Source organism: Geotrypetes seraphini, chromosome 11 (assembly GCF_902459505.1).
Source record: "Geotrypetes seraphini chromosome 11, aGeoSer1.1, whole genome shotgun sequence".
Classification (NCBI taxonomy): domain Eukaryota; kingdom Metazoa; phylum Chordata; class Amphibia; order Gymnophiona; family Dermophiidae; genus Geotrypetes; species Geotrypetes seraphini.
In genome coordinates, this window is record NC_047094.1 from 121848283 (window position 1) to 121869082 (window position 20800).

Genomic DNA, 20800 nt, shown 5'->3' on the forward strand with positions numbered 1-20800 from the left:
CTAACATCATTCCACTCCACAAGAAAGGCTCCAAGATGGAGATGGCAAATTACAGACCAGTGAGTCTCACATCAATAGTGAGCAAACTAATGGAAACCCTAATCAAACACCAATTGGATAGGATCATGGACGAGGAGAATCTACGGGATCCCCACCAACATGGATTTACTAAGGGGAGATCCTGCCAATCCAACCTGATCAGCTTCTTTGACTGGGTGACGAGGAAGCTGGATGATGGTGAGTCCCTGGACATCGTCTACCTGGATTTCAGCAAAGCATTTGATAGCGTACCACACCGCAGGTTGCTAAGCAAGATGAGTTCTTTAGGTTTGGGCAACACATTGACCAATTGGGTTGGGAACTGGCTTGGAGGTAGGCTTCAGAGGGTAGTGGTGAATGGCACCCCCTCCAAAATGTCAGAGGTGATAAGTGGAGTGCCACAGGGCTCCGTCCTGGGCCCGATCTTGTTCAACATCTACATAAGAGACTTGACAGAAGGGCTCCGAGGAAGAATAACATTATTCGCCGATGATGCCAAACTAAGCAATGTAGTGAACAAAAGCACAACAGACAAAAATTCAATGGCAGACGATATGATGCATGACCTACTTCTACTGGAGCACTGGTCTAGGTCCTGGCAACTCAGTTTCAATGCCAAAAAATGCAAAGTCATGCACCTGGGAAGCCGAAATCCATGCAGGATTTACACCCTAAATGGCGAGATCTTGACAAAAACTGAAGCAGAAAGAGACTTAGGGGTGATTGTCAGGGAAGACATGAAGTCTGCAAATCAAGTAGAGCAAGCTTCATCCAAAGCAAGGCAAATCATAGGTTGCATACGCAGGAGTTTCATCAGCCGTAAACCTGAAGTCATTATGCCACTGTATAGATCCATGGTGAGACCGCACCTGGAGTACTGTGTGCAATTTTGGAGGCCGCATTACCGCAAGGATGTGCTGAGACTGGAATCGGTCCAGAGAATGGCCACCAGGAGGGTCTCTGGACTCAAGGAGCTCCCATACGAGGAGCGGTTAGGGAAGTTGCAGCTCTACTCACTCGAGGAACGTAGAGAGAGGGGAGATATGATCGAGACATTCAAGTACCTCACAGGTCGCATCGAGGTGGAAGAGGATATCTTCTTTTTCAAGGGTCCCGCGGCAACAAGGGGACATCAGTGGAAAATCAGGGGCGGGAAACTGCACGGTGACACTAGGAAGTTCTTCTTCACCGAAAGGGTGGTTGATCGCTGGAATAGTCTTCCACTTCAGGTTATTGAGGCCAGCAGCATGCCAGATTTTAAGGCCAGATGGGACAGACATGTGGGATCTATCCGCAAAGATAGATAGGGAGGGTCATTGGAGTGGGCAGACTTGCCGGTTCGCAGGGGGAATGCCGGATTCGAATGAAAAAAAAGCATGTGTACAACGCGCTCACACGTATAACGCGCATGGTTATGCACAGTTTGTAAAATCGTGTATAACGCGCGCGTTATATGTGTGAAAATACGGTAATGAGTTTTGTCTATTAGACCTTCTCTTTGTCCTAACCAAAGAATCAACCCAAGGCAGACCAGCCTCCAAGGCCACCATTTCCTGGTAGATTCAGACAGCGATCTCCTCCACCTACATTGTCTACACCAAACAACCGCCAGTGTCGCTGAAAACACATTCAACCAGAAGAGTAACCGCCTCTTGGGCAGAATTGAGGGCAATCTTTATTACATTGGATAGATATCAAGAGCACTGAGAACAATATTAATTAAGCACCATAATTGCATACGCATCAATAAGGCATCAGAGCCTTTAGTAATGCATTGTGAATGATTCAGTCATGATTTTTCTGGCTTCCAATGTTTGGTGTTAGAACAGATTCAGCAATCGGATTGGCAGGTGATATATACTGCTGGTTAAGATAACAAGAGTAAAGTTGGATTTTTGCACTTTGTACAGTGGAACCAGAGGATTTAAATATTACCATTGAATGGAAACCCCTTTTTTTTAGTCTTTTTTTGTAAGAGAATTCATTCATGATTTCAAATTGGGAACACTTCATTCTGATTGGATCAGCAAGCAGACCAGATGAACCATTTGGCCTTTATCTGCCATCATATTTCTGTTTGTTTTATGCCACTAATTGACATTTTTGGTTTTAGTTTTAGCTTGATGGCGTCTATAGTGTAACGTTGATCATGTGGGGAGCCTGAGATAGTTTGTCCCTTGTTGGCTTTTTTTTTGGGGGGGGGAGGGTGATTTCCCTGAAGCAGCAGAAATTATTTGCAAAACAGGTATCCTGTAGGAGGAGGGAGAGAAATTCCTGCATTATGGAAATTAATTGAAGGAGATGTGAAATTTCACGATATTTATATAAAATGGTTTTACTAAAAAATTTTCAATAAAAATTATTTAAAACTATTAAAATGTAGATAAAAAGTACATAAAATAAAAATAAATATTTTCTATATGACTAGGTATTGTAAGGATGAGTATAGGGGTTAGTGAGGAGCGTCTATGCTCATGCACGTTTGTTAGAGCCAATAAAGTTGGGAACATTTCCAGTTCAAACCGAAGCAGGAGTTGCCAGCGGCCATTAAGCAATGAGCAGAAAAAAGCACTGCCAAGTTTAAGTAAGTAGTTTTTTCATAGAAGTAACAGTCTAATAACTTTCATGCAATGGAGGTGTGGAGGGGCATAATAAATAAAAAGTCTAAGTCCTCTTTTGGCCTAGGCCCTAAACGTTGAAAATAGAGGCAGGGAAAATATCCATTCTCCAAAAAAAGTCCAAAAGGAGGTTTATTTTGATAATGGCCTGCCTCTATGTTCAGCTGTTTAAATGGTCATACCACCACCATGTTTACACTAACAACATATAACCAACCAAAAAAAAAAGCCCAAGTCCCAAATGCCCAACACAAGAGTTTTTAGGCGAAGGAGGAGCCAGTCCTTCGCCTAAAAGCTGGATTCTGTAACCAGTGTCTGTCAAAAAGAACACCGATTGCAGAATCCACCCCCCCCCCAGCAACGATCGCGGTAGAGATAGCTAATCTCTCCTGCTGTGATCCACCCTTCCTCCCCCCGATCAGATCAGGCAGGATCAAGCCCTCCTTCTTCGGCGAGCCACAACCCTCCCAACACTATCGGGGCAAGAGGGAGGCCAAATCCTGCTGCTTTGGTGAGCCGCAACCCCCCTGACACGATCGGAGCAGGAGGGAGCCCAAGCCCTCCTGCCTCGGCGAACCGTGACCCTCCTGACATGATCGGGGCAGGAGGGAGCCCAAGCCCTCGTCACCTTCCCAACATCGCCCCCCTGATCCCCCACTTGGCCCCCCCTGAACCCCATGGACCCCCCACCAGTTGACCCCCACCTCTGACACCCCCCCTTAAGACCCCGCCCCAACACCTTAAGAAAGTTGGCCAGATGGACAGGTCCCAGGAATTCCTAACTCTTGTGTTCTTCCTCTTCCTAGAGGTCGAAGTGGTGGTGGAATGATTGTTGATCCACTGAGATCTGGGTTCCCACGAGCTGGATTTGATTCTTCTTCTGGAATACTAAGTCATCTTCCACCAGGAGCAGTACCACCTGGAGCCAGATTTGATCCATTTGGACCAATGAGTTCTAGCCGTCCAGGGTGAGTAAAGTGTAGGGCAGATGATGAAAGGTCCTTTGAGTCTGGAATCCTCTTTGGCTGTGGCTAGTTGAGGTCACTAGGAAGAATCCATTAGATTCCAAACAGTAGATCATTCCTTGTTACTAATTCTGGTGGTGAAAGATGGCTTCCCCCAAGTCCATTTGGCCAATATTTTGTTAATGAACTTATCTTCAAGTAATTTTATCCATATCCCTTTTAAACACAGATAAGACATTTGTAAACATTTTCTTGAGCACTCACCTACTTCTCATTTGCAGCACATTTTAAATATAACTCAATCCACCTCAACCAGACAAAGGAGAACCCACACACTATTCACACACCCGCCAACCAAAAATGTCAAATGAAGAAAACTGTATGACATCTTACTAGACATCAGCGCAGCAAAACTGGACAGACAACTCACCAATCTGCTGTCTTCAATCACAGACTATAAAACCTTCAGAAAAGAAACAAAAACCCTACTCTTCAAAAAATACATAAAACCTATATAACACAACCAGATCCGTCTCAAGCTTCACCTATAATACTTTCTACTCCTTAGCAAATCAAAAATGTTCAAACTACTCCTTATGTCTTTCCTAATATCATGACAATTCTTTTTTTTATTTATATTTTTTATTAATATTTGTTACAACAATAACAAAATCAGGAAAAGCATATGAAAAACCAGTTCAAAAGGAAAAAGACAACTTAAAATTCAAATTAAGACTTATGCAAAGTCCACATTAACAAAGGCCGCTCAGTAGAAAAGTATAATGAAGGAAAACTTATATAGGAAATAGTTTACAGTCATCCTTGACATGCAATGTGACCCATTTCATTATGTCCTTAACTTTCTTCAACAATAACATTAGTATCTTAAACTTTCAATGAAACCTTATCAATCAAAAAATTCTCCAATTGTGACGAATCAACAAAAACAAATTTATCAGCCTTATAGTTTACTACACACTTGCAAGGGAATTAAAAAAAAAAAAAAGTAGCTCCCACAGCTATAACCTTAGGTTTAAGCTGAAGAAACTGTTTCCTTCTATGTTGTGTCTGTCTGTACACATCAGGAAAAATCATTAGTTGCTGTCCACAGAACAATACTTGTTTGTTCACAAAGTATAATTTAAGTATAAGTTGTTTTTCAATTTCTGTTTTAAATGACACCAACAAGGTTGCTTGTTTAGTAATCAAATCCTTAGAAGATTCAAGAAACTGGGAAATATTTAAACTATCTGGAGACACAATCCTATCCAATTCTCCTTCTTCCCCAGTTTCTTTAGTACTCCTGGGCAAGGCCGCCATCAGGGCAGTACTACCAGTCCTGCATTCAGGGGCCCGGAGCTGACAGGGGGCCCGGGCTCCCCCAGGGTCCTAGGCCACAGTTCTTCAACCGCCGGTCTCAGTGGTGAACCTAGGGGGGGGGGGGAAATCCGTCCCAGGTGCACAGGAGAGAGCTGGACGGGGGACCCGCGGAGTTCAATACATCTTGAGCCACGAGGCTCGTCTTCTGCTCCTACTGCCCTGCTGCTCACATATAGCCGATCAGAAGTGTTCCCCGATGTCAGCGCTGACGTCTGAGGGAGGGCTTAAGCAAAGCCTGCCCTCCGACGTCAGCGCTGACGTCAAATACTTCCGATCGGCTATTTGTGCGCGGCAGGGCAGGCAGGAAACAGGAGACAAGCCTCTCGGCTCGTGCTCCGTTTTGCTGAGAAAGTTGCAAAGATGGGCTGGGAGGCAAACGCGGAACACAAAAGGGGGGAGGGAGTGCGTTTTGGACACAAGGCATGAACTTGGGAGAGAGGAAGGGAGGGAAAGAGATGCTGAGGTGGGGGAGGGAATGGGTTTTTGGACACAGAAGGCATGGACTTAGGAGAGAGGAAGGGAGGGAAAGAGATGCTGAGGTGGGGGAGGGAATGGGTTTTTGGACACAAGGCATGGACTTGGGAGAGAGGAAGGGAGGGAAAGAGATGCTGAGGTGGGGGAGGGAATGGGTTTTTGGACACAGAAGGCATGGATTTGGGAGAGAGGAAGGGAGGGAAAGAGATGCTGAGGTGGGGGAGGGGAATGGGTTTTTGGACACAAGGCATGAACTTGGGAGAGAGGAAGGGAGGGAAAGAGATGCTGAGGTCGGGGAGGGAATGGGTTTTTGGACACAGAAGGCATGGACTTGGGAGAGAAGAAGGGAGGGAATGGGTTTTTGGACACAGAAGGCATGGACTTGGGAGAGAAGAAGGGAGGGAAAGAGATGCTGAGGTGGGGGAGGGAATGGGTTTTTGGACACAGAAGGCATGGACTTGGGAGAGAGGAAGGGAGGGAAAGAGATGCTGAGGTGGGGGAGGGAATGTGTTTTTGGACACAAAAGGCATGGACTTGGGAGAGAGGGAGGGAAATAGATGATTGTGTACACGGGGAATAGAAGAAAGAATTTTTGGTCGTAGGGAGGGAGTGAGGTACAGATAGTGGCATACCAAGGTGGGGGAGGGTGGGGCGGTCCGCCCCGCCCCGGGTTTACATCCCAAGGGGGTGCACAGCTGGCCACCCTCCAGTGTTCTCCCTAGGCCGGCAAACTGCGGCTCTTTAGCCACTTGAGTGCCACCGCTGCCATCAGGAACAGGCCAGCGCCAAGTTCTCCCTGCTTTTCTCTGTGGGGCCGACCAACTCTCGCCACTCGCGTCAATTCTGACGTCGGAGAGGATGTTCTGGGCCAGCCAATCGCTGCCTGGCTGGCCTAGAACATCCTCTCCGACGTTAGAATTGACTTCGGGTGGTGAGAGTTGGTTGGCCCCGCAGGGAAGAGAAGCAGGGTGAACTCGGCGCCGGCCTGTTCCCGATGGCGGCAGTGGCAGCCTATTCCCCAGTGGCGGTGACAGCATTTTCCCAATGGTGGTGGCATAGGGGAGGGCAGGGAGAAAGAAAGAAAGGGGAGGACAGGAAGCCAGAAAGAAAGAAAGGGGACAGGGTGAAACAAAGAAAAATGGGGAACGGAGAGAGAGAGAAAGACAGACATACAGAACGAAAGAGGGTGTGGAGAGAGAAAGAAAGAAGGGGGCGGGGTGAGAGAGAGAGAAAAACAGACATACAGAAAGAAAGGGGGTATGGAGAGAGAGAAAAAGAAAGAAGGGGCAGGGTGAAACAAAGAAAAAGTTTGGGGAGGGGATGAGGTCTGGAGGAGAGGAAGCATACAGGAGGCTGAAAGAAGGGAAGAAATATTGGATGCACAGTCAGAAGAATAAAGTGCAACCAGAGACTGATGAAATTACCAAAGGTAGGAAAAATGATTTTATTTTCAATTTAGTGATCAAAATGTGTCTGCTTTGAGAATTTATATATGCTGTCTATATTTTGCACTATGGCCTCCTTTTACTAAACCGCAATAGCGTTTTTCAGTGCAGGGAGCCTATGAGCGTTGAGAGCAGCGTGGGGCATTCAGCGCAGCTCCCTGCGCTAAAAACCGCTATCGCGTTTTAGTAAAAAGGGAGGGGGAATATTTGTCTATTTTTGTATAATTGTTACTGAGGTGACATTGCATAAAGTCATCTGCCTTGACCTCTTTGAAAACCTGCGGAATATAAATGATAATTAACATTTTCTCTGCGTACAGCGTGCTTTGTGTTTTTAAAATTTTATTGTTGGTAGATCATTTTGACTTGGCCATAAAGGTAAGGGGGAGGGAGGGAGGGGAGCTGCTGAAAGACATCTAGTAATCCTTGCAGGCTTGACTGTGCAGGGAATTATTTTTGTAAAATCATGTTTTGTTATGTGACTGGGATTATTTAGACTTTAATTTCTATGAATGAATAGAATGAAAATGATATAAATTACTTGCTTGTTTTTATGTGCGTGCGCTGAAGGAAAGTGGAGAGAGAGTGGGCTGAGGACGCTGAAGGGAAATGGGGAAGAGAGAGTGGGGAGAAGACGCTGATTTATAAATTGACAATTGTACAGAATATTGTTTCTTTTTTATATTCATCCATAGCTGCATGTTAATGATGTGCTCATATGCACTTATTTATCATCATAACATATACATCATCATTAACATGCAGCTGTGGTGTGTAAGGACAGAGTTTAATTACACATTGTGTGAAGAAATATTTTCTCCAGTTTGTTTTAAATCTACTACTTAGTAGCATCATCACATGCCATGTAGTCCTAGTATTTTTCCAAGAGTGAACAAGTGATTCACATCTTCCACGCCACTCATTATTTTATACACTTCTATCATATTCCCCTTGAGCCATCTCTTCTCCAAGCTGAAGAGCCCTAGCCGCTATAGAAACATGATGGCAGATAAAGGCCAAATGACCCATCCAGTCTGCCCATCCGTAGTAACTATTATCTCTTCTTCTCTCTAACAGATCCCTTGTGCCTATCCATTGCTTTCTTGATTTCAAACATAGTCTGTCTCTACCACCTCTTCCAGGAGACTGTTCCATGCATCTACCACCCTTTCTGTAAAAAAGTATTTCCTTAAATTACTCCTGAGCCTATCACCTCTTAACTTCAGCCTATGCCTTCTCATTGCGGAGCTTTCTTTCAAATGAGAGACTGAACTCATCACATTTACGCCACAGGTTTAAACATGGAAGTAGAATGGATTGCTCTGTAAATGATTCACTTCCGGTTCAGAGGGAGATATTCCGGTTAGGATAATAGGTAATTGGAGATGATATATAAATGAGGGGACAGGTAGAGAAACGAGCCGGTTTTGCTTGTCCTCCCCATGAGAGAGAGCCGATTAACAGGTATGAAACAATATATGCAATATTCAACTATTTAAAACAATTGTTTAAATTTATGGTGTAACAGAATAGAGTATGTGAGTTGTAAAAGCATTTAGTAATTTATGTTTTATATTGCTTTTATGCTCCTAGTACCCCTCCTGACGAAGAAATTCTCGAAACTCGAGTTGGGGGGTAAATGTAACCTGAAGGAGCTTAAAGCACAGCACTACAGCACTTTTTGCACAAGGTCACCTTTATTCAGTGGTTATAAACAAAATTTAATTCAAAGAAAGACTATAAATGAACGTTTAGAAGCTCTTTGAATAACCACTGAAGTTTGTCACTCACGCACAAATGACTACAATGTTGAAGCACTTTATGTATGTATGAAAGAAAAAGAAAAACATTTTTAAAGAAAAAGAATAAAGCTGAGATTTTAGATATTCATTAGCATACATTGAACATAAGAATAGCCTTACTGAGTCAGACCAATGATCCATCTAGCCCAGTGGCCCGTCCTCATGGTGGCAAATCTAGGTCACTAGTACCTGGCAAAAAACCAAAGATTAGCAACATTCCATGCTACCGATTCAGGGCAAGCAGTGGCTTCCCCCATATCTGTTTCAGTAACACTTTTCCTCCAGGAAATTGTCCAAACCTTTCTTAAAACCAGCTATGCTATCTGCTCTTACCACAACCTCTGGCAACACGTTCCAGAGCTTAACTATTCTCTGAGTGAAAAAATATTTACTCCTATTGTTTTTAAAACTATGTCTCTGTAATTTCGAATGTCCCCTAGTAATTTTTGACAGAGTAAAAAATCGATCCACTTATACCCATTCTACACACCTCAGGATTTTGTAGACTTCAATCATTTCTCTCCTCAGCCATCTCTTTTCCAAGCTGAAGAGCCCTAACCTTTCTAGTCTTTCCTCATATGAGAGGCATTCCATCCCCTATATCATATTGTTGCTCGTCTTTGAACCTTTTCTAGTTCTGCAATACCTTTCTTGAGATGAGACCAGAATTGAAAGTAATACTCCAGGTGAGGTCACACCATGGAGCGATACAGAGGCATTATAACAGTCTTAACAATCCCTTTTTTAATACCGGGTTTCCTCGAAAATAAGACAGTCCAAAAAAAGCACTAGGTCTTATTTTTGGGGTATGCACATGATCATCTCTCTCTCCCTCACCCTAATTCTTCTTTCCTTTCTCTCCCCCACATGTGCAGCATCTTGTTTCCTCCCCTCCCTCCCTCCCATCCCCCTGTGCAGCAGAAGTTTGCCCAGCTTCTATCTTCCCTCCGTCCCATCCATCGTGCAGCATAACCTTTGCCCAGCTTCTATCCATCCTTCCCTCCCTCCCATCCCTTGTGCAGCAGAACCCTTGAGCATCCCATGTCCCCACCACACAGCCAAACCCCTGCTGACCTTCCATCCTTCCCTTCCCACTGATCGCGAATGAGCCCTACCTTCAACCAAAGCAGCATCGGTCCAGCAGTACTCTAAGCAGCCTGTTTAGAGTGCTGCCATCCCAACGCTGCTTCGATTGAAGGTAGGGTTCGTTCATGGTCAGCAGGGAAGGAAGGATGGAGGGTCAGCAGGATTTTGGCTGCGCAATGGGGAGGGCAGCCGGGTTGAAGAGTTGCTGGCAAATCCCGGGACTAGGGCTTATTTTTGGGGTAGGGCTTACTTTTGGGGAAACACGGTAATTCCTAGCATCATCTTTGTTTTTATGGCCACCGCCACACATTGAGCAGGTTTCATCATATTGTCTACAATGATACCCAGATCTTTTTCTTGGGCGCTAACCCCCAAGGTGTACCCTAGCATCTGGTAATTATGATTTGGATTATTCTTCCCAATATGCATAACTTTGCATTTGTCCACATTAAATTTCATCTGCCACTTGAACGCCCAGTCTTCCAATTTCCTAAAATCTCTCTGAGGGCACATTCCACTAGAAGTATGGCTTCATGGGCAGAATCCCGGGCTGTACTGCCTGGGGAGATTTGTAGAGCAGCTACATGATCCATCCTCCACACTTTTACGAAGTTTTACAGAGTGGCCTTGACAGCACAAAGGGATGTCACATTTGAGTCCTCAGTGCACACAGTAAGCTAATCTGCCTCAACCTAGACTCAAGGGACTGCTTTAGTACATCCTACTGTTCAAGACTGATGTACCTTTTGCACAAGAAGGCAAGATTAGGTTCTTACCTCGATAATCTTTCTGAGAGAAAGGAACATAGGTCTTGATGGCTCACCCTGTCAATTGTTTTCGCCTGCTTTACTGTCTCAAGTACATGTCTATAAAGGTTGGGATCTTCTCTTGTCATATAGGTCTGAAGAGTAAAGAGACATTTCTATTGCTAAGAGGCAAGTGAGAGTATGATAGCTCCATAAGTGTTAATGCTAGTTGCATTCAGGTAGGTGGCTTATTCATTCCACCTTGTTTTCCATGCTGGTTTTTATTGACATTGTTTAAAAATAATTGATGCTGAACAGAACAGAAGTGATTTGGCAGGAAGTTTCCCCATACCCCCTCCTTATTTCTCCTCTTATACAGCTACTTTGAGACAAACTGAGAAGCTATAGCACAGCCCAGTGAGGAAGGGGACGAAACCAAAAAAGGTAGATGACTTCTACACAGCTCACAGTTAGAGAGGAAAATTACCCACCGGTCAAGACTGATGTACCTTTCTACCAGAAAGATTATCAAGGTAAGAGCCTAATCTTTTCTTTGTCTTATTGATCCTATTTTCCATTGTAGACCAGATCCAGACCACCTCTCCCCTCCGGGATATGATGATATGTTTATGTGAGGACAGAGTTGCCCAGGTTGGAATGGATATGACTGTGAGTTCTCTATCATCTTCCTGGTTCTGAAATCTGCAACAAGCAAAAGGAGTGAAAAGATGCGACTGTGGCAGGAGAAATAGCAGCAGGATTTGATTAGTATGCTGCAAATATACACTGCCTCAGAACTAGTTTATGGTTTCATAACTGAGAAAAGGTCAACAGGATAACTTTTACCTGTTAGATCTATAGAGAAACCACTTCATTAGTTACAACCTCCCCTACTCCAAGGGATGAGCAATATTTTGTCTTGTGTACTTATTAGTTTAGGAATAATATTGTGAATAAACATTAATTGGTGTTCTTGAATTATTTTCTTGGTTTCTAATTCTTCTGGTGATATTGGACCATGGGCCTGGATGAGGAGACACATTACAGCTGTAAGCTCATCAGGCTCCCACATGCAGACCTACGTTTTTGCAGTGACATTATTTTTCAGTATGATATAAGAGTTGTTACATCTATATGTATGTAAGTGAATGATTATACATTTTTTCTTTTCACAAGTGTGGTTTGTTTTGATCAATAGTTTTTATTTGTGGAGGATTATTTCCCTGTTTTTTGTTTATTAAGCATGCAGTTTATTAGACTAAATTATATTGAATTTGGACAGGAATTTTTTTTTTTACAAATAAAAGGAGTAGCGGAATCACATGATGCACTGAGCGAAGCAGAACATATTTCAGCTTTGCTCCAGGATTCTGGGTCCCAACTGTTCTCATCATTTTAATTTATCTATTCTTTTGGTGGGCAAATCACTTATTTGTTTATGAATTGTAAAGTCATGAGCACAAAAGGATCACGAAAAGAGAAGGATACTGAAGACAAGATGGCGAGCAGCCCAGGAGAGAAAGCTCTGCCACTGTATATCAGTACAATGTATCACAGAGCTTACTTTGGCAGCGGTTTGGGCTCTAGATATCCAATTCACACAACAGTTGGATCAGATGTCGAATTTAGAGTCTTTATTAGCTGAAACCTCATGCTACACGGGAGAGTTGGAGACCTGTGTGACATTGGTGGAGGATATGGCAATGGCAGCATCAATGGAGGTGGTAGCCAAGCAGAAGCAGCTACATAGGCTAGTGGAGAAGGTAGATCTCAAGAACCACTCCCAAAGGGACAATCTTTGCTTTATTGGTCTCCTGGAATACATCCCTAAGGCCAGATTGATTTTGGCACTAGAGCAATGGCTATAAGAACAGTTGCCCTTACTTTGAATATGCCTAAAGACAGGGTTGTAGGATGGAGGGACGTAAGCGGCCCGTGCAGCGATTGCAAAAGTCCACAATTGTGCTCCTAAGGTTACGGTCTTGCACCAATATAAACTTAAGCATGACTTTCTGTTTCGAAGAAATGCCGGTAAAGATTTTCCAGGATTATTCTGCTGCACTTTTGGACTAGTAGTGCTGCTTCTCACCTATTTGCTCCCAACTATATGAGCATAAGATCCACCTTATGCTATTGTATCATGTAATTTTGAAGGTCTTCTCAGCGGCAAATGGATCACTTCGGATTCTGAATTGGCAGCTTAAGGATTTTGTTAATATGGTACTGGAGGAACCAACAATGTCTACAGCTTGACTTTTTGTAGACTTTACTGAGCCAGTTTTGAAGATGTTATTTCACTGAATATGTGCAAACTTTACTTTTTTCGTATGTTAGCATGGGCTGGAATATGAGTGCGTGCATGTATGGGTATGGGTGAATGATGTTTTTTTAGGGATTACATACAACTTAAGTCTATTGCTTATACAATATGGTTGGAATTGTGGGTTTGAAGCTTGGGAGCAGTGAATGGATTGGATTGGGGCATGGGGCTGAGGGGGGTGGTTTTGCAGGCACAGAAGCAGAGGAAGCCATAAGCTGAGCTTCCTGCCTTTACATTTATGAGTACGCATGTGCTATTGCAGATGCTTACACATGTTCTCATTGCTTGCTTATATACCACTTTTGATTGTGACTATTAAGTGACTAAAGATGTTGGGGTTTGAATGGGGGTGAGTGTGAATGAATGTGATGCAAGTTTGATGTTCAGTGTTTTTGGGGTCTCAGGTCTATATGGGGGAAGGTGACTCATGGTGGAGGTCATCTAAGTGGTGACTGTTCATAAATGGAATGATGCATGCTCCTGAGTGAGTTATCAGTGGTATATGACAATTGGGGAAAGCCAGGATTCTTGTCTAGTGGTGGCGGGAGGGGGCATCAATGCATGTCTCAAATGTTCAGACTTCTGGTTCATTTGGGAAGTTGGAAACAATTCTTTGCTTTTTGGGTATTGGGAGGGGAGGAGATATAAATCAGGAGGGGTGGGGTTGGGAGAAGGTTCTGTGTTATTCTGTTTTCGATCCTGTATATGGAGAAGGGGGTCGGGGTAGAGATGAGTCATGCTGTAGGATATTGGTAATGTTGATGTCTTTTTGGGGGAGTGGGGGTATCATTGCTTGGCACTATACCCAGCAATGTTTTGCTGATGGGGCAGTGCGCTGACATGGGTTATAGAAAGAACTTGTGTTTCACTGAAGGTAAGACTTTGTCTCATTTTCTTTGCATTGCCCTGTGCATATGCTGGGAGCCCGGAGAATATTATATATTACTTGACAGATTAGTATGGAGTAAGGTTCTTAAATAGGCTCCTCTAAATTAAAGAGAATATCATGGAATGTGTCTGGAATCTCTTCCCCAATAAAACGAACCAAGATTCTCAATTAGAATGGTATGCTGCAGACATTGCCTGTTTACAGGTGATTAAAGTAATGGATTTGGAGTACTCCAAGCTTTGTACAGCATGGGTTGGGTACCCAGTGGTTCCCAACCCTGTCCTGGAGGACCACCAGATCAATCGGGTTTTCAGGCTAGCCCTAATGAATATGAGAGAGATTTGCATATAATGGAAGTGACAGGCATGCAAATCTCCATGCATATTCATTAGGGCTATCCTGAAAACCCGATTGGCCTGGTGGTCCTCAAGGACAAAGTTGGGAACCACTGATCTAACCCATGCCAAAAGGGCAGAGTAGCGATATTAATCCATAAGGGCCTACAAGCCCAAATTACTGCTTGTCCTGGGATAAAGCACAGTTACTTACCGTAACAGGTGTTATCCAGGGACAGCAGGCAGCTATTCTCACAACCTCCCCACCTCCCCTGGTTGGCTTCTCTGCTAGCTATCTGAACTGAGGAGACGTGCCCTGTGCACTGGGCGGGAAGGCACTCGCGCATGCGCGGTGCAGGCAACTCAAACTTCTAGTTTCTTCAAGCAAGTCTGCTTGTGAGGTGTCCGCATCGAGGCTCCGTCAGATGACATCACCCATATGTGAGAATAACTGCCTGCTGTCCCTGGATAACACCTGTTACGGTAAGTAACTGTGCTTTATCCTACACCAGATTCTATACAGAAACTCAGCAGCCCCTCTCATCCAACTATTCTCTACTGTTTGTTCGATATCAAAAAGAATCCTTAACAGAATCCAACTAAACCTGCCATCCACAAAATACCTCCACTAGAAGTTAATCTTCCACTCTATGCTAACTTATCTGGGTGTAAAAACCTGGAATGACCTACCAGAAGCTATCCGGAAAGAGACAAACTACACCACATTCAGAAAAAACCCTGAAAACTCACCTCTTTGACAATTAACTGTCTTAGTTTCTGTATAGCACCCCCTACTTATAAGTCCCTCCTCTTGCTTCTCCATGCCCCCTTCCCCTACTACTTTCCCCATCCTCTTTGATCTGTCACCTTGAGCCTGTATAGGTATGTGCGACTCACAAATGGAAGATTAGATTAGATTTCTAGGAAAAGAGAAAGTGGGGAGTGGGATAGACAATCTGTATTTGTATTCATAAACTTAAAACCACAATACATATAAAACCATATAAAAAAGTTCAATATATAGAATTTCCAGTGTAGGATAATTGTGATCAATGACCCCAGAGAAAAACTGTCAAATCTAATTCTTCATTTAAACCATGAGGGTTAGGACCGTTAAAAATAAATTTTTGTTCTTGAAGCAAAGCATAGTCAATGTCACCATCCCTTATACTTAGTATGAACATTTTGAGTACAATAAAGTTCAAGTCTCCAGTGGAGTTACCCATTTCGTGTCCCTATTTAAGCAATTCCTATGTTCAATTATTCAGGTACCTTGCTTTCTTTTTGTTTTTCCTTTAAGCATTGATTCTCCTTGTCTGATGATCTACTGGAAGAATTGAATCCTTCTGTTTTCACCTTTTTTGTTTTAAGTATGTAACAGTTTTGTAAACCGTTTTTTTAAATAAATAAATATAAATATATATATCTTGTTGCATAGACCTTGTATCAGGTACACTACATGAGTTGAATTGCAGGTAGAATCATGCCTTAGGAAAAAATTACATCCATTTCTTGGATTTATGAAATGTCTGTTACTAAGCATGGTGGTAAATGCTATACTTATCGCATGTGTGATGTCAGTTATGTTACTGGTGTTGTGGGGGGAATTGAACCCAAAAAGGATGGAACAAGTTTCTCTTTCAAATTCCTGTTCCTGCTGAAGGCTGTAGTTGGTTGTATATCTTTGAAACATGAATGTTTTTCGAGAATATGCCAGTGATTGCTGATAATTTTCCTAATGTCATATGCCAATAATTAATATTTCAAAGTGCAGACCAGATCAGGTGTCTCTTCAAGTTTATTGTATATTTGATTGATCGCTTACTCAAATTTCTAAGCGATGAACAAATCATTAAAATTATATACAATTAAAAGGGCAGCAAAACAAATAGACTAAACAGACTAACATACGTAACCTGATAAGAACTAACAGTACAAATATGTTAAAAAGACAGGAGAGGATGGGTAAGAAATACATATCGCTAGTAGAAAAGAAGACAATTATGGTAAAAAAACAATAGGGAGGGAATAAACAGTGAACCTTAAAAAGGTTATGAAGATGAAATGAAACTCTAAATCAAACTTTTTTTTTAGGTATCAAAAGCATCCTTGAAAAGAAAGCTTTTCAGTTTGCTCTTAAATTTATCTAAGTTGTTTTCTTCTCTTAAGTAAATAGGGAGGGAGTTCCATATTTGCGGAGCTGTAACAAAAAATAAAATGCCGCCGCCATGTATTAATAATTTTAAGTGAAGGGATAACTAATAAATGTTGATCAATAGACCTCAATAATCCGGTTGGGATATAGGGAATCAATGATTTGTAGAGGAAAGCCGGAGTTCTATATAACAGAGACTTAAAGGTTAAGTAGGCTTAGTTTATACTGTATACGATGCGCTACTGGGAGCCAGTGCATTTTCTTAAGATGGAGAGTGACGTGATCAAATTTCTTAGCTTTCATTATTAGTTTTATTGAAGCATTTTGAATGATCTGTAGATGTCTAATTTCATTTTGGGCTATTCCCTTGAATAGGGCATTGCAATAATCAATTTTTGAGATAATCAAAGAGTGAATTAGAATGTTAAGAGATTTTGGACATAGAAATGTAGATACTGAATGGATTTGATTAAGTCTATAAAAAGTGGATTTAACAATATTACTAATGTGATTATGATAGGTTAGTTTATCATCAAAGATAACCCCTAAAATCTTGATGTTACTTATCAACTGTAAAGTGGTACCCTTAATAGAGATTGGAAAAATAAGTTTAGAACTGTCTTTCCAGGGAAAGAACATAACGTTTGTTTTGCTAACATTAAGAGCTAATCTATTAGCATCGAGCCACTTGTGAATCTTCCAAGTTTCCAAGTTTAATAAGTATTTGATTGATCGCTTTATCAATTTCAAAGCGATTAACAAAAGTTTAAAATTACAATATGTAAAATTTACATAAAAACAAACAAACAAGACAAAACAAATTCATTACTGGACAAAATGGAAACAATAGGGTAAGGAAGGGGGGAAGTTACAATATATTTGAGTAAAGTAGAGAACAAGTAAGGGAAAAACACATGTTGGTGGGATAAAGGAGAATAAAGAAAAAAAAAAAAATTTATTATGAAATAAAAGAAAGACCGAAAAAATTTAAGTAATAAAGGCGTCATTAAATAAAAACGTTTTAAGATTACTTTTAAATTTATCCAAATTAGATTCTTCACGTAGATAGATAGGGAGAGAATTCCAAGTATGGGGAGCTGTAACTGAAAAGATGTATTGTCGACGTGTATTGATTATTTTTAATGAAGGAATTGTTAATAATCGCTGTTTATCTGATCTTAAAGTTCTGTTGGAAGAATAAGGAATTAGTAATTTATAAAGGAATGCAGGAAATTTTGATTGAAGAGATTTAAATGTAAGTAGGCAGAGCTTATAAATTATTCTATGGGCAACAGGGAGCCAATGGGCCTCCTTGAGGAGAGGAGTGATATGATCAAATTTTTTTGCATTAGTAATAAGTCTGATAGCAGTATTTTGTATTATCTGCAAACGCTTGATCTCCTTTTGAGCAATACCTTGAAACAGCGCATTGCAATAACACCTTCTCTACAGAATTCCTTCGCTCCACTAGTGCACTGCGATACTCAAGAAAACAGAAGGGAGAAGGGACTGGAACCAATGAAGGTAACTCAAGAGAACAAGCGCACTCTTAAGCACAAATAAAAAAGCCAAAAACAGAAAACTATTACTGTTGGGGGATTCCATCATCAGAGGCCATTAACCTTGGAACACAAGGCGAGGAGACCAAAATAGTGAAATGTCTTCCAGGATCCTCAGCTACCAGGAGTTCCAGGCAAATACAGACTATAATTAAGGAAGAAACTAAGGATTTTAACACTGATGTTGTTATCCATCTAGGAACAAATGACCTGGCCAACAACTCCACACTTGCAGCACAGAAAGCTTTTTGGGAGCTTGGTGAGGGCGTGAAACCTTTTGTAAAGACTTTAGCTTTTTCTGAAATACTGCCTGCATATGGAAAGGGAGAGCAAAGAGTGAAAAACACAGAGGACTGTAATAGATGGCTCATAGCCTGGTGTCATCAAGAAGGCTTCATGTACAGAGGAGGATGGGGAAATATATGGAAGGACAAGAAGCTATATTGCACTGATGGGCTGCATATTACTACCTTGCAGGAAAAAGAAACCTTGCAGAGAAATTTAGACAATATTTTTCTAGGCATTTAAACTAGAAGGTGGAGGTGGTGTATGTATGAAGGAGAATTATAGAGACCACTCCAAGCAAAATAAAAGATGTGATAATAGTAAAGACTGGAACATAAACAGTATCAGCAACTCATTTCTTAGTATTGCAACGGAAAGTGAAACGAAACAAAAATCCATACGAAAAAGGAGATTATCGCTGGAAAGCGATGTCCACAAATGCTCGCAGTCTAAGCAACAAAGTTCATGATCTGCAAGCCCTGATGTTAGAGACAGATCTAGATATTGTCGCTATCACAGAGACATGGTTCAGTGAATCACATGGATGGGATACAAACATACCGGGATATAATCTTTTTAGAAAGGACAGAGATGGTTAAAAAGTTGGAGGAGTAGCTCTCTATGTAAAGATCAATATCCAAGCGACTGAAATGCAAGGGACCTAGGGAGAGGAAGAAGCGATATGGATCGCTGTGAAAAGAGAAGATGGAACTTCTATCTACATGGGTGTAGTCTACAGACTTCCGACTCAATCGCAGCAAATTGATAAGGATCTGATTGTGGATATCCAAAAGTTTGGAAGGAAAGAGGAGGTTCTACTGTTGGGAGATTTCAACCTGCCGGATGCGAACTGGAATGTTCCGTCTGCGGAATCGGAAAAAAGTAGGGAGATTGTGGATGCCTTTCAAGAGGCTCTGCTCAGACAAATGGTGACGGAACCCACAAGGGAAAAAGCGATATTGGATCTGGTCCTCACGAATGGAGAGAGTATCTCTAATGTTCGAGTGGGTGCTCACCTGGGTAGTAGCGATCATCAAACGGTTTGGTTTGATATAACAGCTAAATTGGAGAGCGGCCGCACGATACTTAAAGTCCTAGATTTCAAACGTACGGACTTTAATGCAATGGGAGAGAACCTGAAGAAAGAGCTGTTAGGATGGGAGGACATAAGAGAGGTGGAAAGACAGTGGTCTAAGCTGAAAGGAGCGATAAAAATGGCTACGGACTTTTATGTGAAGAAAATCAATAAAAACAAGAGAAAAAGGAAGCTGATATGGTTCTCCAACCTAGTGGCTGAGAAAGTAAAGGTGAAAGAGTTGGCGTTCGTGAAATATTTAAAAAAAACCAAGAAGAGGAGAGCAGAAAGGACTACAGGGTGAAATTGAAAGAAGCCAAAAGAGAGATACGTCTGGCGAAAGCACAGGCGGAAGAACAAATGGCTAAAAATGTAAAAAAGGGAGACAAAAATTTTTTCAGATATATCGGTGAAAGGAGGAAGATGAAAAATGGAATTGCTAGACTAAAAGATGCTGGGAACCAATATGTGGAGAGTGATGAGGAGAAAGCAAATGTGCTAAACAAATACTTCTGTTCTGTGTTCACAGAAGAAAATCCTGGAGAAGGACCGAGATTGTCTGGCAAAGTTACATGAGAAAATGGAGTAGATTCTGCGCCGTTCAAGGAGGAGGGTGTTTATGAGCAACTTGAAAAACTGAAGGTGGACAAAGCAATGGGACCAGACGGGATCCATCCCAGGATACTAAGGGAGCTCAGAGAGGTTCTGGCGAGTCCTATTAAAGACTTGTTCAACAAATCTCTGGAGACAAGAGTGATTCCTGGGGTTTGGAGGAGAGCGGATGTGGTCCCTATTCATAAAAGTGGTCACAGGGATGAAGCAGGAAACTACAGGCCGGTGAGCTTCACTTCAGTTGTTGGAAAAATAATGGAAGTGTTGCTGAAAGAAAGGATAGTGTACTTCCTTGAATCTAATGAGTTACAGGATCCGAGGCAACATGGTTTTACAAAAGGTAAATCATGCCAAACGAACCTGATTGAATTTTTTGATTGGGTGACCAGAGAGCTGGATCGAGGACATATGCTAGATGTAATTTACTTGAATTTCAGCAAAGCCTTTGATACAGTTCCTCATAAGAGGCTGTTGAACAAACTTGAAGGGCTGAAGTTAGGACCCAAAGTGGTGAACTGGGTCAGAAACTGGCTGTCGGACAGACACCAGAGGAGGGTGGTTAATGGAAGTCGCTCGAAGGAAGGAACGGTGAGTAGTGGAGTTCCTCAGGGTTTGGTGCTGGGGCCAATCTTGTTCAATATGTTTGTGAGTGACATTGCTGAAGGGTTAGAAGGAAAAGTGTGCCTTTTTGCAGATGATACCAAGATTTGTAACAGAGTAGACACCGAAGAGGGAGTGGAAAATATGAAAAAGGATCTGCAAAAGTTAGAGGAATGGTCTAATGCCTGGCAACTAAAATTCAATGCAAAGAAATGCAGAGTAATGCATTTGGGGATTAATAATAGGAAGGAACCGTATATGCTGGGAGGAGAGAAGCTGATATGCACGAACGGGGAGAGGGACCTTGGGGTGATAGTGTCCGAAGATCTAAAGGCAAAAAAACAGTGTGACAAGGCAGTGGCTGCTGCCAGAAGGATGCTGGGCTGTATAAAGAGAGGCGTAGAAGGAAGAAGGT

The 20800-nt window shown here is 42.1% G+C and overlaps 1 protein-coding gene across 3 annotated transcripts in view; it reads left to right on the forward strand.

The window, feature by feature from the left end:
• PSMF1 (proteasome inhibitor subunit 1) overlaps positions 1-11533 on the forward strand; it is a 61838-nt gene extending 50305 nt beyond the window's left edge. For 2 of the 3 annotated variants that reach the window (XM_033962695.1, XM_033962696.1), the window contains exons 7-8: positions 3464-3625; positions 11139-11533. In XM_033962695.1, the coding sequence (XP_033818586.1) occupies positions 3464-3625; positions 11139-11190 (214 nt within the window). In that variant the 3' untranslated portion in view covers positions 11191-11533. The other variant, XM_033962697.1, reaches the window with a different exon arrangement.
• The last annotated feature ends 9267 nt before the right edge of the window (positions 11534-20800 follow it).